General features: G+C 38.3%; 2 protein-coding genes across 2 annotated transcripts; both read left to right on the forward strand.

Annotated features, from left to right (window-relative positions):
* The first annotated feature begins 14,827 nt into the window (after positions 1-14,827).
* Positions 14,828-19,175, forward strand: LOC131021330 (rho GTPase-activating protein 5-like). Its single transcript, XM_057950483.1, has 5 exons — positions 14,828-15,699; positions 17,047-17,167; positions 17,260-17,379; positions 17,859-18,089; positions 18,379-19,175. The coding sequence occupies exons 1-5, from the start codon at positions 15,296-15,298 to the stop codon at positions 18,913-18,915; spliced, it is 1,413 nt and encodes a 470-aa protein (XP_057806466.1). The 5' UTR covers positions 14,828-15,295; the 3' UTR covers positions 18,916-19,175.
* A 381-nt stretch (positions 19,176-19,556) lies between these two features.
* On the forward strand, positions 19,557-20,682 carry LOC131021336 (uncharacterized). Its single transcript, XM_057950495.1, has one exon. The coding sequence runs from the start codon at positions 19,965-19,967 to the stop codon at positions 20,574-20,576; it is 612 nt and encodes a 203-aa protein (XP_057806478.1). The 5' UTR covers positions 19,557-19,964; the 3' UTR covers positions 20,577-20,682.
* Positions 20,683-20,904: the final 222 nt, after the last annotated feature.

Raw genomic sequence — 20,904 nt, forward strand, 5'->3', positions numbered from 1 at the left:
TGGGCTGGGTGACAGATGGATTAATTAGGCTAATTTTGTGTAGATTATTTATTGGGTGACAGAGAGTTTAATTAGAATTAAGTAGTTATTTGCTCTATTTGGTTATGAATGAGTTTCTATGATATATATATATATATATATACTAATATTATTTATAAAAAAATTAAAAAAACTAAAACGTATTTTTAACGTATTCGTATTGTGATTTTTGAGATATTGACGTATTTTCGTACTCGTCTCGTATCGTATTCGTACCGGTGCTTCCTAGTCGATACGACATGAGAAAAGTTTGTACCAAAATTTTTGGTATGCCGATCTCGGTATATCGTAAGATTCGATACGACAACGGTATGAAAATTCTCATACCGCAATTTATGATACAGTATATGATATGACGAAAAAAAAATCGACACACCGTATCGGTCCGTCCCTAGAAGCAACCCCAATAAAATGAGGATTCAAGTCGCCACATACGAAAATGATGATGAACTATTATTGATTCATTTTATTTTATTTTTATTTTTTTAAAAGGCACCCTGTAACTTAGGACTTTACAAACCATGGATCAAATTTGAATTTCAAAACTTTCCATTGTTCCAATAATAATAAAATCGACACATGATATTAACCCTAACATAAACAAAAGCAACGAAGAGAAACAACTGCTCGACTATATAAGACCATAAATCCGAGCCTCTGAAAATTTCATCTGCTGCAACAAAATTAAAGCCAACTTATTTTTCTGCAAATCGAAATTCGAAGCGACCACGTTTTTTATTACAGCTGCATCATCATCAATGTATATTAGCAATTCAAAAACACAAATTAAGTAGAAACATCAAAATCAATTCCCGGCAGTGGAAGCAGCAATTCGTTCAAGCCTGTGTAGTACTAGTAGCCTCTTTCATCTTCTTCGCTATGGCGAAAACAGCGCCAATAACCGCCACCACCGCTCCCGAAATCAAAAGCGTAACTTTCAGTTTATCCGCGCCGGCGCCGGCGCCGCCCTTTCCGCTCTCCTCCGCTTCTTCCTTCAACCATAACAAAAGATTAAACTAATTTTCAACCTAATTAAAAGAATTTTAAAAGGAACGAACCTTGAGCGGTTCCGGGTCGGGTTGGAGCAGATCGGATCCGACCATTTCTCCGTCGGCGAGAAGCTCTTCTGCGTGAGTGAAGCCTTCATCAGTTGCCATTTTGGGGGGAGTGAGAAGCTTCCGAATTTGGTGCAAGTGAATTTTAGAAATTTTCAAGGAAGGAGTGGGGAGAAATTGAGAGGCTATAAGGGGATAACAATTCGAGCGCTACACGTTAGCTTTGAGTGTCACATGTCACCGCGTCAAGGTTGCCACACATATCCTGTCTGAAAACGAGCTTTATGTTGTTATTTGGCGCTCACTCTTTTCGATTCATGCAAACACAAAAGATATCTTTTTTTATTATTATTTGTCGGTGCTAATCAAGTGATTTAATTAGTAGAGTAGATGATCTCGTAAATCGTAATTTGAAGAATGAAGAATGCGGATTTTAATCTAAAGTAAATGGATGAGTACTATTTCGGAGATTACGTAGTTTAGTCCATTAATCTACTCCTTCCACTTTAATAGCTTCAATTCTTTTAAACATAGAGATTAAAAAATTTATTTATTTTTTAAAAAATAATGTAATCCACACCAATTAATATATTTTTTTAACTTAAAATAAAAAACAAGTCTAATTTAATTAGTGGAACGTCTAAAAAAACAAATCTATTAAAATAGGACGAACATAGTATATTAAATATGTTTGGTTGGGTTGGACCCAATCCACTGAGCCAATGTTGTTAAAAATACTAATATTAACGAAGTGATTTAATTGGTGGAGTGAGCATTCTCCGCAATTTAAAGATTATTGATTTGAACCGAAGTAAATTCATGAATACTAATTTGAAGATTACACGGTTTAGTTAATTGCGTTTTTAATTTCTCAAAAATGAAAAAAGAAAAATTGCGTTTTTAAAAAATATTAGCATTTGCCTCCCATACACGGGAAAACATTTTTAATTTTTAGATTTATATAAAATTAATACTAATTCAATTATTATTATAATAAAAAATTAATTTTAATTGAATATATTTGAATTGAATATTGAAAAAATAAAAAAGAATTCACAATTATAAAATTTGATATTATGAAAAACAAAAACAAAAAATAAAAATAAAATACTAATTAAAAAGAATTAAAAATATTTTTATTCAAAAAAGATAAGAGAGGAGAGAGAAATTTATAAAACTTTACTAATATTTAAACAAATTTAATTTTTACATTTTAAATAAAATATTTTCATAAAATATATCATATTAAAGCTCTTATCGTGATCTTTACTTTGATATGCATATTAAATATTTTATAATTAATCGAATCTCACAATTTTGGAAAGAAATGTAACAACAAATAAGAAGTTAAAGAAAGTAAAAATAAAAGGAAAAATATATAGTTTAAACATAAACATTCAAGTTTATTATATTTACAAAATTGTCACTCAATTTTAAAATTGATTTCGAATTAGAAACTCCCTTTTTGATATAGTATAGATAGATTTGGTTGGATCAGACTTGGGTTCCCTTGGCCTATGAGTAAAATTAGGTGTATTACGTTTTTTGGAGCAACAATTTTACTAGCTTGGTTTGGTTAAAAAGTTATTTTATTTACAAAAAAGAGTTGGATAGAGCTATCTGGTTTTTGAGCAAAATTGTCATTTCGACCTGATTATATTGGCTCGAATTATTTTTGTGGATTAAAAAAAAATCTATATTCCAACTGATATCATCTTTGATATATCTATTATAGTTAGACAATTAGTACCATGAATACTTTTAGAATATTTTTAATTTTGATTATTGATAAGATATACCCTAATATGATTCAATTTTTTTATTCTATTTTTAGGATTTATCCAATATCACATTTTTAACAGGATATGAATCAAGTAAAATTAACTCAAATCTCGTTGTTGGGCCGGGCCCATAGGAATAAGACAAAATTGTGGACCATGCGGAAAATTAATCAGAGCTAAGAATATCATGGCCCAATTCCGAGCTAAAGTATGGCTAGTTTGGGTTGCCCCCTAAAACGTATGCATGATTGCTCGGTAGAACATGCCTCAAATTTGTGGCTCAATCCAAACCAAAATGGAACCACATAAATTTTGATAATTTTAGGCATAATTGTGAATTTATTGGTAGAATAAAAGCATAAGATACCGCGAGTTTGAAGTTGGTATTTAATTAATAATATATAATTATCCTCGAGATTCCTTTTTATATGATCCACTTCACATTCTGTTAATTATTGGACTTTTGGCCATTATGATAAGGTCATTGTCTGCTCCAATTTTGTCTTGTTTGATTTTACTTATCACAAAATATTCATGGCACCGAGAATTAAGAGCATCCACATATCAAGAGTTCCCTTAAGGGCTTTAAAATAATTTATCTCACTTAAAAGTTCCTTCTTTATGTTGGGAGCTTCTAGATAGTTTTTTTAAAGATTTTATTTCGAGTTTTTACAAAATAAATGCATTTTAAAATTAAAATAAATATTAAATTTTAAAGACTAGTTAATTTGGTATTAAATTCCACATCAACAAGTGTACGTTTCTCTAGAATATGTAGCGCACTGTAACAAGAAAAACTACATTAACTTGCTTTCGTATTTAATCCCACATTAAAAAATGTATGTCTATATGCAATGTGTAGTGCCCTATAAAAACAGAATCCTCATTAAGTTGATTTTGTATTGAATCCCACATTAAAAAGTATATATCTTTCTACAATGTGTAGTACACTACAAGACTACGTTCTATTTGATGAAAAATGGTAGAAACCATATATTTTCACTATTTTCGTATGTTGTGTAGGAATGATACTTTTCCCCAAGCAGGATGGAAAAAAATCTAGGCAGCTCATTTTTCCTCTTTTCGCTTCAATTCATGACATGGGGGCTTGATGTGATAGTATTTTCCTTGGAATATGTGATAAACTATATTTCTCACCTTAAAGAACGTGAGATAAAAAAAAGATGGGGATGACAATATTTTCCCATCTTTTTTACTCTTTTTTTCATGATAAATTTACAACAAAAAAGAACGCACCCTAAAAGAAGAAACTACATTAAGTTTGAATTTGTATTGAATCACACCTAAAAGAGAAGTTATATTAAGTTTGATTTGTATTGAATCACGCATCAAAGAGTGTAGATTTCTCTGCAATATGTAATACACTATAAAAAGTGAAACTATATTTAATTAAAATTAAAATTATAAAATTAAAAAAAATAATGGCATATAGAATCCGATGCGGAGACAACGGCCGACACTAGGCCTGGGAATCGGGTCGGGTTCGGGTACCCTACTCGAAAAAATTGGGTACCCGAACCCGAAAATCACCAAAACCCTATACCCGATCCCGAACCCGAAAAAGAAATCGGGTACCCTAATACCCGAGTCGGGTATTCGGGTACCCTAATTACCCGGTCAAAATTGTCCCTAATTACACAATAACAATGAAATCTGGAAATCTGGTAATCGAAGAAGAAATGACAATGAATTCTAACAAGTCTCTCTAACCATATTGACATCAATGACAAGGAAATCTGGAAAATTAATTCGAAATCTGTATATGAAAAAAAAAAAAAAAAGAAGCGCTCCTGTCGACGCTGTCGTCGGAGCTCGGGGGCTGCACCTGCACGGGTGCTGCGGCGGCGAATGGCGGGGCGACCACTGACTGGGGCCACGGGTGAGGGTCGCGGTGGCCGGTAGTTGCGGCCTCGTCGGAGTTTGGGACTGGGGAGGCTGGGACGACTGGCGAGGGGCGCCGCCTCCCACGCCGGGCTGGGCCGCTGGGATGACTGGCGCCGACGCCGGGCTGGCGAGGGGCGACGGCAAGTGGGGCGGCCGGCCAGGGCTGGACTCTGGAGTGAGAGCCGAGATTGGGAGGGATGAATTGATTGGGATGGATGAATTGATTGGGGAATTGGGAGGAAATCGATGGATGAATTGATTTGGGATGAATTGATTAGGGCCGGCGGGCTGTGGGAGTTTGGGAATTAAATAGTTTAAAATTTATTAATAAAAAAATCGGGTAATTCGGGTATACCCGATACCCAATTTTTTCACAGCCTAAATAAATACCCGACCCCGATTTTTTCGGGTATAGGGTACCCAATACCCGATTTTTTCGGGTCGGGTATCGGGTACCCGATTACCCGATCCCGAAATTCCCAGTCCTAGCCGACACTCGAGCCTTGGGGCGCGACATCGCTGTCTAGCGCTAAGCAGTAGGACTTGAGGCGCAAATAAGAGGCCCGATACGGGTGCAGGTGCTCTAATCTACTTCCTCCGTCCACCAATTCATGTCCTACTTTCCTTTTTGGTCCGTCTACCAATTCATGTCCTGCCCATTTTTAGTAGTTATTTATACATTTTTTAATTGGTGGGTCCCAATAAACAATACATTTTTCCTCCACTCAACTAATAAACAATACACTTTGTGGGTCATTTTCTTCACTCAACTAATAAACAATACACTTTTTCTTAAAACCCGTGTTTCCTCCCCTAGGTCATGAATTAGTGGACGAAGGGAGTACAATACTAGTGGATGATGCCATTGACATGTATAAAAAGAGTAGTATGATTGATTAAAGATTTATTTATCTCATATATTTATTTGGGTGAATACATAGAAATGCCCACTTTTCTTAAGTAGACATGAAAAATGCCCACCTTTATAAAACTATATGTTTTTCGCCCAAATTGTCATTCCTACCCTTATGTTATTTCCACTCTTAATATTACTATGTCCAAAATTGCTACTGTCACTCTCAAAATTGTTATGGACGTAGGAATTTCTCTTTACTTCATTTTATACATTAATCTGCGCTTCAAAAATGGTATCAGAGCGGGTTTTTATTGAGAAAGTATATTATATTTTGTTTGTTGAGTAATTAATCCTATGAGGGAGGAGACTCCAAGGAAAATCATGGATCCGAACAATTGTCCAAGATGTAATACATACAAGGTTATTCTCTAAAATTTGGAGGAAAAGAGAGATAGTCTACGTGACAATCTCTATTGGCGCAAGTGATACCTTGAGGGACATGTTCATCAAGAAGAAATGAGGAGAATATTCGTGAAATCATCACGAGTATTGAGTTCTGTCAAAAATACATCTTGGAGATTGTCGAGTTTCAGTCGATAATAAGATGAATTCAAGCCAACATCCATCCACCGCATAACTGATGGAGCTGAAGAACAAAATAGTAGTTGCCTTATTGGGTTTCCAAATAATCAAGTCGGACTCTTCCGTCAACATAGAGTTATGCGGTAGAATACTATGGCAATAAGCTATATGATCTACTTGGGAGATAAGCAAGATATCAGGAAAGCAAGAGGAAATCATAACCCTCTTGCGAGATATCAAGAAAAAAGTGGAGGAGATAGATAGGCGAAAACCACGTTCTTGAAAAATCCAAAAAAATACGTGGTCTAAAGACCCTACCTATCCCATACCGATTGATGCAACAAATAAGAAATTGCAACAGGAGAAGACAATTTGATTCTTGAAAAGGAAAGATCATGAATAACCTGGATAGAATCGGATTGGAAGATCTATAAGAGTTAGTTGAATTATTTACTAACTTAAACATGATAGGTCTGAAGATGAATCAAGGAGGCTTTGAGCCCAAAGTCAAAATCCCACCACAAGGGGATCTACCGGTTATGCCAAATAGAACATGCATATATGGTCCATTAGAGCATGAGGAAACAACAAGCTGCTTCAAAAAAAGAAGAAGGCCGAAACCAAGGATGCAGGATACACCTATTAGGAAGATCACACTGGAACCAATCTATCCATATAGGTTAGTTCCCAATCTCGATGAAGCAAGTTTCAAAGATTGGGAGTTGCTTATTGATAAATGGGCATCTACAATGAAGATTGTAGTTGCGACTATAGACTACGATAAAAAATGAATTTATCAAAGTCTTCGAGGCAAGTTTTGCTGGAATGACAAAAAGGTTCTGGAAAAACACCATTGTCCAAGAGAAGAACGCGTTGTTTGCCAAATAATCTTCTTTGGAGATTCTAGAAAGGGCAACAAAAGTTATAAAGATACTGTTGGGAATTAAAAGATATATCATTTCTCCTTGTTTTGATGATACCAAAACTCTTAGAAGTTTCTTTCTAGACAATGATTTTATTGGATTTAAGTGTTTTAGTCCATTCTAGTAGCTAGACTGAAGACGAAGATTGAAGACTAAAGCGAAGACTGATGTTTAGAACTCAACTGATAGCTGAGTCAACTGAAGGACGTATACTGAAGTCTAAGTGTTTGGAAAACACTTGAGAACTCCACATCAGCTGAAGCATTTATTATAACTGGAGTTAAGTATCAGATGGATTCCTCTAATTGATTGTTCCTATACAGACTGATACTCAACAATTAGAATGTTTCAGTCAATTCTATCATAACCACATGGAGTTCAAGCAACTGATTTCCAGTACAAGCTGCAATTAATGCAAAAGATAGATCATTAAATGCCGAATCATCCTTCAAGGTACAGAGTTTCTTTTTCCGTATTGCCACTCCCTGTAACACCATCTCCTAGTCCTGCAAAGACCATACCTCTTTCAGCTAAAGGAGATACAAAGACTGAGGACCTAAGCAGGAATTCAAATTTGTCTCACAACGGCAGAAAATGCATAAGGGTCGCCGCCAATGGTTTTTTTCTCCAGACGCTGCCTATAAATAGAGCTCAAGGTTCAACCTCATTCTTCACCGATTCAAACACACAAGCTGAAACTCTGCCAAACTTGCAACTCAGCCTCTACACCACTTTCAAAAGTTTGAATCGAATAAGAGAATACCTAAAGCTCAAATCAGTTTACTGATTACAAACATTCTCTTATTTTCTTAGGCAATCTCATTGTAAATCCTTAGCCTAAGTTTCAATTACTGAGAGCCTGTTCTCAGTAATCTAGTTGGTATTTCGAACCCTTTTTTAAAGAGCGAAAATCCAACGCAGAGAGTTGGTATTGAAAAGTGTTCTTTTCAATCTAAGGTTTGCTGTGCACCCGTAAGCACAGGCTAGTGATTGTCAGCTTGATCAACTGATCGTGGACGTAGGAACGTATTTTCGAACCATGTAAAAATCATTTGTTGTGTATTGCTTTTAGTTTTTCAATTCGTTACTTGTGCACAAGCCATTTTCAACTGAAACTGATAATCTAAAGGATTAAACTTTAAAAACTAACAACTTGACGCACTAAAGGCTTTTTCAGTTAATTTTACTTCCGCTCAAGTGTAATCAGTCCAATTGATAAATCTTAGGATAATCAGTAGGATTACTTACACTTCTCTTATTTTTTATAACTGATAAGACTGAACCCTATCTGAACTGAAGTGAGTTGACCAGTTTCACTCACTGAAGTTATCTTAAATGATTCATCATCAGTCGCAGTATTGACCTTTGTTTTCAATTGATATTATTTCAACTCCACTGCATATCAGTTTTTAGTTAGAAAATGCTATCAGCTTTTAGTTTACAAAACAAAAAATTTAAAAAGCTACTAATGTATTTCCTCCCCCTCCATACACCAGTTCCGTAGCACCTTGAGACCCAACAAATAAACTTTATTGGAGTTGGATATTTTGAAGGTTCGAGAGATGAGAAGCGGAAGAAATACATTCAAACATTCTATAGCTTGAAACAGGTGGTATTGGAACAAAAAACTCCTAATGAATTCCTATACCTATATGCCCTATATACACATATGGGAATTATTGATGCAAAGATCTCAATGGAACTCTTATTTATGAAATTTTCAAGTCCATGGAGGGAGATGTTCATCAACGAATACAACTGTACAAGTCACTCGGAGAATATCCTATTGACAGTACAACAAGAATGATGTCCTATGTCCACAGAAAGCTATCAGATTGGTGCCAACAAGCGTCAATCTGAGGAATCTCCAGAAATTGAGAAGAATCAACAAGGGTACTCCTTTAAATTATGAAAATATTGACCTACCAACAGAGATTGAAGGGGAGATATAATATCAAAGGAGGAAAAAGAAGAACATGTTCCATCCTTATGCTAGAGAACCAAGGGAGAAGTGAGGTTCTTGGAGGCCTAGAACCATGTGGTCCAAACAAAAGGCCCGATCTTATAAATTAGGCCAAAGAAGCGGACCATCAAGAAGTTGGTTTTCATCCCAGAGACGAACCTATGCGATAAAAACTTTCAGGCATACTTAAGCCATGCATGATGAAGATGAAAAATCTTCATGAGGTAACTCAAGGGCCGTTTTTTCGCGCTATCAGAAATCCTCTGATAAAAGAAGGCATTACCATACATGGAGGAAAGTACCTTAACACAAGTCTTGAGACTATAGCCCTTAAGCCGGAAGCTCAAGGAAAACATGATGTTAAGGGGTTACACCTTGAATTATCATATCAACCCAGCACCTCGGGGGTAAAAGAGGAAGAGATCAACCTTAAGCCTATGATGACAAATCTAAGATCGATACTAGTATTATTGAAGTATCTCCTATCTGGCAGGTATACCAAACAAAATGGGAAAAACTTAACTCAATGAGAGGCATTAATCCGGGGACATTGCCGGGTTGATGTCGTGGAAAAATATCCCTGAGTATGGATTACCATCGACGCTAATCCACAGGAAGTCAATGAATTGTATGAATTTGAGGCACTTGCCTCACTGCTTCAGTTCCTACTATGGCACTAGCGTTCAACGAAATCAAGGGTCTACCCAAATGGATCTAGGAAACGGTCTATGACCCATGGTCAATGAACGAGTCCTTCAAAAGAAATGATGTTTTGAAATTATACTTCTTCAGTGCACCTCTTGAACCAGCAGGAGAAGAGAATCACGAAGCCTTTCACTTCATCAAGCTTCAGAGACCCGAAAATCAAGCTTTGAATCGGATCAAAGCACCAGAAAGTCAATCCTCTATAATCACCACTTTCACGAGGATCAAATCTCCACAAGGGTAGCATGGGGATTGGGGTTTGTCTCATAGAGATGGACAAAGTCAAGTCTAGGTTTAAGTTCTTCCAGAACTCAAACCTGGGTTCATTCATTTTGAATACTATGACAGGATGACGAGCCCATTTTTCGTGCTTTTTTTGTGTGTCGTTTAGGTCTAGATCGTGTTTTTTTTTGTGTCTTTTGTGTTGGGAGGACACATTTTGGGTAAAAGGACAGGTGGACGGGATCTTGGGCAAAGCAGGCTGCATTCCGCAAAAGAGGCAAGGACTTGAGATCATTCATGGGCACAACAATCGTACTTCTTTTGCCCAGACCAAGTACCGTGCAGGATCAGTTGCGTTCCAGGCCAAAGCGGAAAAATCTAGCATTCAAGGGCAAAACGGAAAAAACTGGTGTTCAAGGGCAAAGCCCAAGTCAGAGATCGAGCAGAAACTTAGCAGAAATATGATGATGACTTTGGACATAACCTGGCGTACAAGGGCAAAGCGGTGCACCCATCAACATAAGGAAAGAAGAAGGCGGATATCTACTTACCATATATAGGAAGATCCGTGTAATTTACTTGCCAAAGTATCAAATGCATATCTGATTGGGCTAAGCACATTTGGAAAGAAATCTCAGCAATCTTGGTTGCGCCCAGAAACCATAGCCGCCGTGCCCAGAAACCCTAGCTGCTGCGCCCAGAAACCCTAGCTTGCATGGACCTGGCCCAAGGCCCACTACCATTCTCTATATAAGGATGCACACCTTTACGCCCAGAACATGAATTTCGAGGCTGAATATTTTTTTACTTTTTGTACACTTTACAATCATCACAATGTAATCACTAGAATAGTTTGGATAGCCATGGCTTCAGCCATGTCTTAGTTTAGTTTGTATTTTCCTTATTTTTTATTTGCTCTGCCCAAAGTTGGTTTTGGGCAGAGATCGCTTTTTGTTTTGACCTTCTTTCATTTATTCAAGTATGTTATTTTCTATATTTTCCTTTGCCTTTATTTACTTTATCATGTCTAGTTAATTTTTCCTTCCTGGTTTGGGTATAATCGAGTTATGCATGAGCATATGAAATTGTGAGGTTGTATCTGGGCAAAACAGCTGTGCATGTGTGTTCCCGAAGTATTTGGCCTGATTCAAATGCAACTTGGGCAAACCCAGCGCTTTATCAGGTCGGTACTGTTCTGGGAACGACCAAGTTACAAGCAGTATGTGGGCTCAAGTTAGGAGAAATCCGGTTCCACGCAGTGCGGCTAACGTGGGAGGTGGTAGTATGTCTTCGGACATGCTTGTGATCATTTGGGTCCGCCAAGCTAATGCGTTCTGGGCATACCCACACAACTCAAGCTTGATGTGGGGAATTCACCAGGGCAAAGGGAGGAGAGGAGTACACCTTCACCCAACATGAAGGGCGTTGATGAGGGCTGGGTAGGCTTGTCCACGTGACACCGTGACAATGGGGGCACAATCTACTGATCAACGGCACATAACCAATGATACATGGGCACAACGAATTTCCTTGAACCTATGAGCGATGACTTTGTCCAAACCTAACGAGATTGTGCCCAGACCAGATTATCTTTGCTTTTGATGTTTTTCTTTGTTTTATTTCAGTTTCTCCTTCCTGGGCATAGCCTTTTGTCCCCATCACTCTGACCATAGTGATTGATTGTGACTGTGACAAGAGAGAATAATACACCAACTCCTCGTGGGATCGACCTTGTACTTACCGCTAGCGGAACCTAGTTGTGGACATAGGAAAATTATAAATGTATTTGCGCAGAGAGTCCTCCACAACGAAAAAGCCTTTTTCTCTCCGTCACAAGAACAACGACAAAGTTCGCGGATGATCTTTCGAGGACAAAAGGTTACTGTTATGGCTTATCAAAATCACGGGGAGCAAAGAAACTCACTGCAAATTCTATAATATGGCTCATATCGACCATTGGACGGATCATATCTGTATAGAATGCCCCACCTAGAAAGAACTAGAATTTGGGAATTGAAGGACCATTCCCAAACTGGATAAAAAGAAATTTCGGTCTGATGAACACGAAGCTCGGGCACCATCAAAAAAGTAAAGGGCCCGACAAATAAAAGAGAGTCATGTAACTCACAACAGGAGGATTACCCACAAAAAAAACGACAGAAGTGGGTACAGCTACAGGAGGACCACTATCAATAATGGTCCATTATTTCAACCACCAGCCCCTACACAACATTATCAACTGAATATGGAGTGAGGGACCCAGAGGCATGCGAAGGGATCAAAAGTTGTTGGCAGAAATGACCGATAAAGAAAGGTGGCATCACAATCAATGAAAGTTGGCCACGATGAAAGGAATCTGAGGCCAATAATTCAAGACTGATAGATGGGTTCAAACCTCTATAAAAGCAGGACTTTGGAGAGGAAGAAGAACATCCGAAAATCACACACCTCAAACACAACACATTTTCTTTCCAAAAACTATCTTTGTAATATTTTAAGTCTTCTAAGTTTAGTTTTTTCTAGTTTATGTATTTAGTTACTACTACTTATGAGTAGCTAACCAAGTTCGTCTTCTCCCTAAGATATTACTTATATATTAAATATTTTATAATTTCTCAATAAACGTTTTGTTTTGCTTAACTTTCTGATTGAGTAAATATTTTCTTTCATTTATCAACTAAGTATAATACGTCGAAGCTAAAAAAATTTAATAGTTGTTTATCAATTTAATTTGACTAATTTTTAGTCAACTTTCAGTTAAAGGAATTAAATTGCCCTTAATTTGACTTGTACAAAATTAGCTCTTGTTTTCTCTCTCTCTATTGACGTGCTCTATGCTTTCTCTCTATCTCTCCCTCATGTTTCGTTGTGGCGATATATATTTATTTTTTCGGTCACCTTCTCAATTAAAATTTGGCGACATTGGTTCTTCTTTTATTTTCTCCAATTTTTAGTTGTATTTCAAATTTGGTACGACGTTAATCGCAGCTATCGTTTCAAGGTCTATCGCGCCAACACTTGGCGTGAATGGTACGAAAGGGTCTATTCGCACCTTTCTTTCCAAGAATATCGCGCCAAGTTTGGCACTAATAGAACGAAAACGCCTATTCGCACCATTCATTCCAAAATATTTCGCGCCAAGTGTTGGCACGAACGGAACGAAAGGGCCTAATTACAACATTCATTTAAAGATCTTTTGCGCCAACACTTAGCACGACGGATACAAATGAGTTTTTTTGTACCACTCGTGCCTCTTATATGTGCGACAGTTATTGGAACGACTAGCATGTATAGTGATAATGGCTCCATTCGCACCATTCGTGACAGCACTTAGCGTGACAGATCTTGGTACAAACAAAATGAATTGTGCTAATGAGCACATTAGCATCATAAATTCCTCCACTTGGCACGACAACTTTTGGACTAATGACACGAAAAAAATAATTCGTATCATTTCGTTCCTGATCTTCGTAGATCTGAATCTTGATCTCATAATTCTCGTAGATCTTGAACTCGATCTCATAAATATGGAACTAGATATGGTGACGACAGAGCAGCGGTGTAATTCACAAAATTCTAGAGAAGATGATAGTGACAACGTTCAATTGAATTGGAAAATAGGATGGCGACGACAGAGAAAATCGAAGAAGACGATGCGACGATGGTGATGACGAGAGCAAAAGTAGACCAAGAAAGAGCAAGTTGTTGAAGAGAAAGAGAAGAGAAAGAGAGAGAGAGAGTTTGAGAAAGAAAAATGAAGAGAGGTGTGTTTTGTACAACAAATTTCAGCAATAACTTGTCCAAGATATTGAGAGTTGGCTAAAAATTAATCAAATTAATTATAAAATTAGGATTTTATTAGAGAAAAATGACAAAAATATGTATATTTTTTTAGAGAGTAAGAGAATATTTAGTTTCTTAATGAATATATTTTTTTTATACTTGTTTGTAATTAGATTTCTACATATATAAAATTTTATAAATTTTGATATCGCATGGATACAAGAAATTTTTAAGAAGTCGACCCAGATTTTAGAATATAAATCGGTCTTAGCTAGGGCTGTATACGAACCGAGCCGAGCCGAATACCTCCAGGCTCGGGCTCGGTTCGTGAAGATTTGGTTCGGCTCGAGCTGGAATTCGAGCCTAAAAATGAGCTCGAGCTCGGCTCGCTTATATAATACCAAGCTCGAGTTTGGTTCGAATTCGGCTCGTTAATTATTCGTTTATCTCGAGCTCGAGCTCGGCTCGTTAATTATTCGTTTATCTCGAGCTCAGTTCGATTTATTTATATATTAAGGTTTCATTAAAAATATATATATATATTTGTTCATATATTACTAGACTATTTATGAATCATAATTTATAATTTATTTTTAACAAATAGATAATTTATCAAGTTAGTAGTAATTTTTTTTTAATTATGAGTATTATTTTCATTATTTAAAAAATATTTAACAAATAAAATATATAAAATTATTATTTAATGAACCTATTCGCGAGCCTATTCGCGAACATATTCGTGAACCTATTCGCAAACATATTCGCGAGCCTATTCACGAATAGGCTCGCGAATAGGTTCGAGCCGAACATGCATAGGCTCGAGTTCGGCTCGATAATTTTATCGAGCTCGGATTCGGGCTCGAGTTCGGCTCGTTTAGAAAACGAACGAATTTCGAACGAGTTTTTTTCGAACCGAGCCTTGAATAGTTCTCGAGCGGCTTGGTTCGTTTACACCCCTAGTCTTAGCCCGTAGGTGGTATGCGTCCACATGAAGTACCACCAACCACCCGACACACCTTTACTTACAGCATATACATACAAGCTTGGCCCCACCCACCACCGGGTGACGACACAATCCCATTTCCCCCTCTTTACTTTTTCCACTTCAATGCTCTAATTGACAACCAAGAACCATCTGCAGAAAATACAGTGTAACCAAAAACAAGCCAGCTGAATAAATAAATCAGTTCATGATTCCCACGTCTTCTTCCTTTTTCTTTACCATTCCTTCAATCCAACTCCACTCACTCCACTCAGCACAAAATTATTAAATAAAATTATAATTCTTGAAAATTCCCTCCAAACTCAGCCCCAATTCCAACCAAGACCAAATCTTTCTTTAATTCAATCCCACCACTTGTAGATTCTCCAAGAACCGCAAGCACCCAATTTCTCGAATAAAAAAGTTTCCCGAGAAGAAAAGAATAGAGGGTTTGTGGAAAGATCCCATTTTTGGTTGATCCGTTCAACTCTTGTTGCAAATGACAGAGGTGCTCCACTCCCCCTCTTCCTCCTCCCCCACTTCAATATCCACGCCCACCCACAATGCCACGTTGTTTCACCAGACTGAGTCATATGAGGAGGGATTTGCTGACGAGTTAGAGAGAGAGGTGGAAGAGATTAGAGTGAGGGAGGAGAGAGAGAAAGACAGGAGAGATCAACTGTCTCTTCTAGCACTCTTGCTGACCCTCTTTAGGAAGAGGTTTCGGCTGGCTTGCAAGACGGATAGAGACAATTTTCCTAGCGGCGGTGGTGGGGTTATGGAGATAGGTTGGCCTACCGATGTGCAGCATGTTAATCATGTCACATTTGATAGGTTTGATGGGTTCTTGGGTTTGCCTGTTGAGTTTGAGCCTGAGGTTCCAAGGAGGGCTCCTAGCGCTAGGTACATTCTTCATTTTCTTGAAATCGAAAATATGGATAATCTTTTCTTATCTTGATGTTTGGGTTCTATGTGATATGATGGGGTTCTTTGTGTTCTTGAATCTGAATAATGTGGATTTTGCAGCTATGTTTTGTCGGTGTGTGTGTGATGATCTTTTCTTATCCTGATGTTTTGGTACTAGCTATATGGATAGGATATGATAGGGTTCTTCGTTTTCTTGAATCCTATAATGTGGATGTTCGAGTTATTGTTTGTCCCAAGGTGTGATAATCGCCTCTTATCTCGAATCTGGATGTTTGGTTCTATATGATATGATGATGGTTCTTCATTTTCTTGAATCCTATAATGTGGATTTTCAAGTTATGCTTTGTGTCGAGCTGTGGTAATCGTCTCTATCTTGAATCTTGATGTTTGGTTCGATGATACAATAAGGTTCTTTTAGTTCTTGATCTCTGGTTTATCATGGATGTTAGATGGGAGGTTGCTTTGTTGAATTTCTCCTGTGAAATTGTATCATAAAATTGGACCACATCGAATGCTAGTATTTTAGGCTTGTGGTTGTAATATTGGTGAAAAAGTGAACACATTGAATGTTAGTATTTGTAGGCTTATGTTTATAATATTGGTGAAAAAGAGAATTTGTTTCTTCTCTGCAACGAGTTTGGTTTTGGGTTCCGAGTTGTGATTTCATGAAATTTTATTTAATTGATTTCCTTGGTAAATCAGTGTATTGTCGTGTAGTATTCTTCTAGTCTTGGAACTATTGATGTGATCTGGTATGACTGTACGTTCGAGCAATTAGATCTCATTTATTTCTAAACTACCTAATGAGATTATTGGTTTGACCTATTTAAGGCAATTCTGTTGTGTGACTGTTTCCATCTCAATAAGTATGGTTGAATTGGACAATGTAGTTGGAACAGATAAATTTCTCATATGAATAAATCCTCATAATGTAGCTCAATAAATGTGCCTACAGCAATAGATTAGATAATATCAAATTTATAATGAATTAGATTTGATGTATCATGCGCCATTAACTATTGTAGAATATGGAATTTGAGCTACCTATGTAACTGCGTTTGGAGATATTTATGATCTCATTGCACGCTCGCTATTACAGCTTCTCGTCATTCTTCCTGTCGCCTTCTGTTGCATTTCTACATATTAGAGAACTTCTCTGCCTATGTAAAAAGAAGAAAAGCCGAACAAAATCAGTTATTGTTGTTGTTGTTGTTGTTGTCGTCGTCGTTGTACTTTATCTTAGTTCCACTTTTAGACAAGCGACTGCTTTTGTGAAACTCCACGCTTAATGAATTTTCTTGTTTGGAAAAAATCCATGGACAGTGCCACTGTTTTTGGAGTTTCTACCGAATCAATGCAGCTGTCTTATGATCCACGAGGCAACAGCATTCCGACCATCCTCCTGCTTTTGCAGAGACATATGTATTCCCAAGGTGGCTTGCAGGTGTGTCGTTGCGTTTTGGTTTATGGCTCTATCTATTATGCAAACGATTGTCCTTCTTTCTTACTGGTCAAATTTGATGTACATATTTGCAGGCTGAAGGAATTTTCAGAATAACGGCGGGAAACAGCCAAGAGGAGTATGTTAGGGACCAATTAAATCGAGGAGTTATCCCCGAAGGCATCGACGTGCACTGTTTGGCTGGCCTGATCAAGGTAACTAACTTCACCTAGAACAAGATGCCTCTTTATAGATTTTGTTTCTTCAGTTCTCGTTGTTTGGCGAAGAAGAATTATCTTTCATGAATAGTAATGCATGAGAAAACTAGAAATGTTGAAAATTCTCATCATAATATCACGGGGCTTTTACTTTGCATTTTGATAAAATGAATGATTGAGTACTTTTATCCTCAAGAGTAGGATTACTTCAATCCCACCCTTTTGATGAGATAAGAATCAAACAAAACTAGCTTAAATGATAAAAATAATCAAGGGCCTTAGGATATCCTAAAGTTTCAATCCAACAAAGTATACAAGTGATTAGCCTTACTATTTTATCTATCAAGGCTAATCCTTCAAAGTAAACGCCCCCTCATAGTATAATGAAACTGTCGTGTTGTAGAATGAAATGTTACTTTCTGGCTCGTGTACGCATATATTATTAGCACATGCTTTGTCTATTCCGATCCGTGTAGGCTTGGTTTCGAGAACTACCCCGTGGGGTATTGGATTCTCTCTCTCCCGAGCAAGTGATGCAATGCCAGTCGGAAGAGGCCTGCGATGAACTAGTCAGTCTTCTACCCCCGACCGAAGCTGCTCTGTTGGATTGGGCGATCAACCTAATGGCCGACGTCGTCCAAGAGGAACATCGGAACAAGATGAACGCACGCAACATCGCCATGGTGTTTGCTCCCAACATGACTCAGGTGACTTCATGCTGATTTTCTTATACGCGTGATATGTCAACTAGCACAAGAACTTGTGTCTGATGAGTCAAGATTCGTCTAAATTCATATCCGGTGGCATATTTGTAATATTATTGGTGTTTGATAGTATTTGGATATGGATATACACTACACTAACTCATTGATACTGCCATATGTTGCAAAATCGATGGATTAGTGTAGTACATGTACATGTCTGATAGAAGTTCCCTTTGTTTCCGATTTGTTTGTGTCCTTCGTCATCCTAATATTCTTCGTGTTTCTCGAGCAGATGGCCGATCCATTGACTGCACTGATGTACGCTGTACAAGTAATGAACTTCCTCAAGACTCTAATTGAGAAGACTCTACGAGAAAGAGGCGATCGTATCATCCAGCAGGCCTCCACGCTCCGCATGGAGCCTTCTGACGACGATGGCCATCGGACCTGCTCACAGGTCCGCCACGAAAACCGTCCCGAGCCATATGAAGAGACGAGGCAGGCCTTTATTGCGGAGGATCCCCGTACAAAGAGCGGTCACGGATCAAACCAAGTCGGAAACACGACCGATGAGGACTATTTCAGCTACTCGACGTCTACTGAAGAATCCGATGGAAGCGAGTCTTGTGAAACTCCTGCTCAAGAACACAAAGCAAGAGCAGCAAACGTCGTTGAGAACCTGTTGGAGGAGAAGAAGACAAGCAACTCATCCGAATCAAGGCAGGACGTCCAGCAGCAAGCCGCAGACGCTGCAGCCACCAAAATCGAGTACCTGAGCAACCTGAGCCGGATAAATTCGATGACTGAGCGATGCGAAGCGTGGCGTTGAACGAAAAAGGTCCACGCTTTCATCACTTAGCTTCTGATTGTGAGTTTATGTGTGTGTTTATCTATTTACTGTTGTGCCCTTTGGTTTCCACTTGATTCTAAGCGCCATGTATGTATTGTTAGAAGAGAAAAGATTTGTTTTAATTGCAAATGAGATGTATGGCAATGGCAGGACCACAATTACAGACAGTGTGTGTAATTGGTGTCGATTTGCGAGCAATCGACATCTCCCATTTGCTTTAACATGACAAATATTGAATATTGAGTGGGTTTGGTTCCATCATTTTCCAAAAATATATGGAACAATCAAGAAGGATCATCCGCGAATATTCCCAATGTTTTCTCCAAGAAGAAGAGATCTTTTTTCATCACAGAACATGCAAATCTTGTGCAGATTTTGATGCAGTTTGAGGTCACCTCACCTGAAACTGACCCTCTTTAGGCTTAGTTTAAAACATGCCAAACTTGGAAATTTTACAGCAACATCATCAGATGGTAATGTTGTGTAGGGCTTATCTTCCTCTGCCAATCACCATCTTTCTAACCTCATGCCATTAGGACAACTTTCAACAAATTCTTGAATCATTGCTGGGAGGTTAGTTACGTTTATATGTATATAGGGTTGGGTTACATAAGAAATAAGAACCACTAAATAAATTAGATTGAATGGACGTGAAATTTGTGATTCATTGTCTTTATAGAAAGTAGTCGTTTACGTGCATATGAATACGTTATAGTCTCATAAATTAAGTAGTATCGATGATCCTAATCGATTCTAAAGGTGAATTTATTTTTACTGAAGGATGAAAAAAAGGTAAGGTGGGGATGAAGAATTTTATAAGTTGAGACCACCAAAAAATCAGAAAAAGGCGTAATAACCACCCATCCTATTTCCACTGTCGAAAGCAGCTTTCCCCCAATAAATAGTCCCCCATTTTCCCCTCACTTTATCAGCAGCAATCTCGTGCACATTTCACTGCTCAAATCTCACACTCGTGTATGTATAGTTGTTGATCATAGCAAAACAGAGAGAGAAATTGAAGGCCAAATATGGCAGCCTGCGGTGGCATAGAACACATCTTCGAGAAGCCATTGTCGGAAGCTCCGAACTTTCTAGAAGCCCTGTCGCCATGGAAGCACATGAAAGCCTTGAACATCGATGACGACTCCTCCTTGACAGAAATGTTCGGCGAATTGCATTTCAAGGAAAATCACAGCAACCCTTGTCTCTCTCCTTCACCATCATCCAATCTAGAGAGAGACAAGGGCTACTACCAGAGAAAGCGCAGCTCCTCCGACAGCCTCTCCCTCTGCACGGAGGGGCTGGGCTTCGAGAGCTTCGACGATGTGGAGGAGACATCGTCGGGCCTCTGCCATGGAGATGGAGACGGAGATGGAGAGAGGACTGCTGTTGCGAGGAATCAACGGAGCTCGGCGAGGGAGGCGGCGTTGCAGTTGCAGTTCCCGCCCCCGATTTCGTGCATAGGGCGGAGCGGGAAGCCGTGGGTGTGCTTCAAGGCGTATAGGGAAGATGGGAGGTTCATTCTCAAGGAAATTCGGATTCCCACACAGGAATTCTTGCATGCATGCCGCCACGACGGCCGCCTCCAGCTGCACTTCGTCCACTCCGACGACCACCAAGATGTTGACGAATGCAACTAGCTACACAAATTTCATTTCTTTTTTCTTTTCTCTGTATACTTTCTTTAAATAAATTAAGAAGATGGTGTATAATTAATCTTAAAAATATGCACTACAGATTGAAATTTGACTGATCTTTTTGCATTTTGCATTTAATTTTGAACGAGGGCCTCCCCTGAAATTGGATCCTCTACTGAACTCGATATACAATCATTTCTATGTTAAGAATTTTACATGAGATTAAGAGCACCCACAACGGGGGTACTCGAGGGGCTCCTCGAGGAGAGGGGTGGCGTCGAGGAGGGCGTTGCGGCGTGGAGATACTCGATGTTGGTCAAAAGTTCAAAAG

The sequence above is a fragment of the Salvia miltiorrhiza genome, chromosome 1 (genome assembly GCF_028751815.1).
Source record: "Salvia miltiorrhiza cultivar Shanhuang (shh) chromosome 1, IMPLAD_Smil_shh, whole genome shotgun sequence".
NCBI lineage: Eukaryota > Viridiplantae > Streptophyta > Magnoliopsida > Lamiales > Lamiaceae > Salvia > Salvia miltiorrhiza.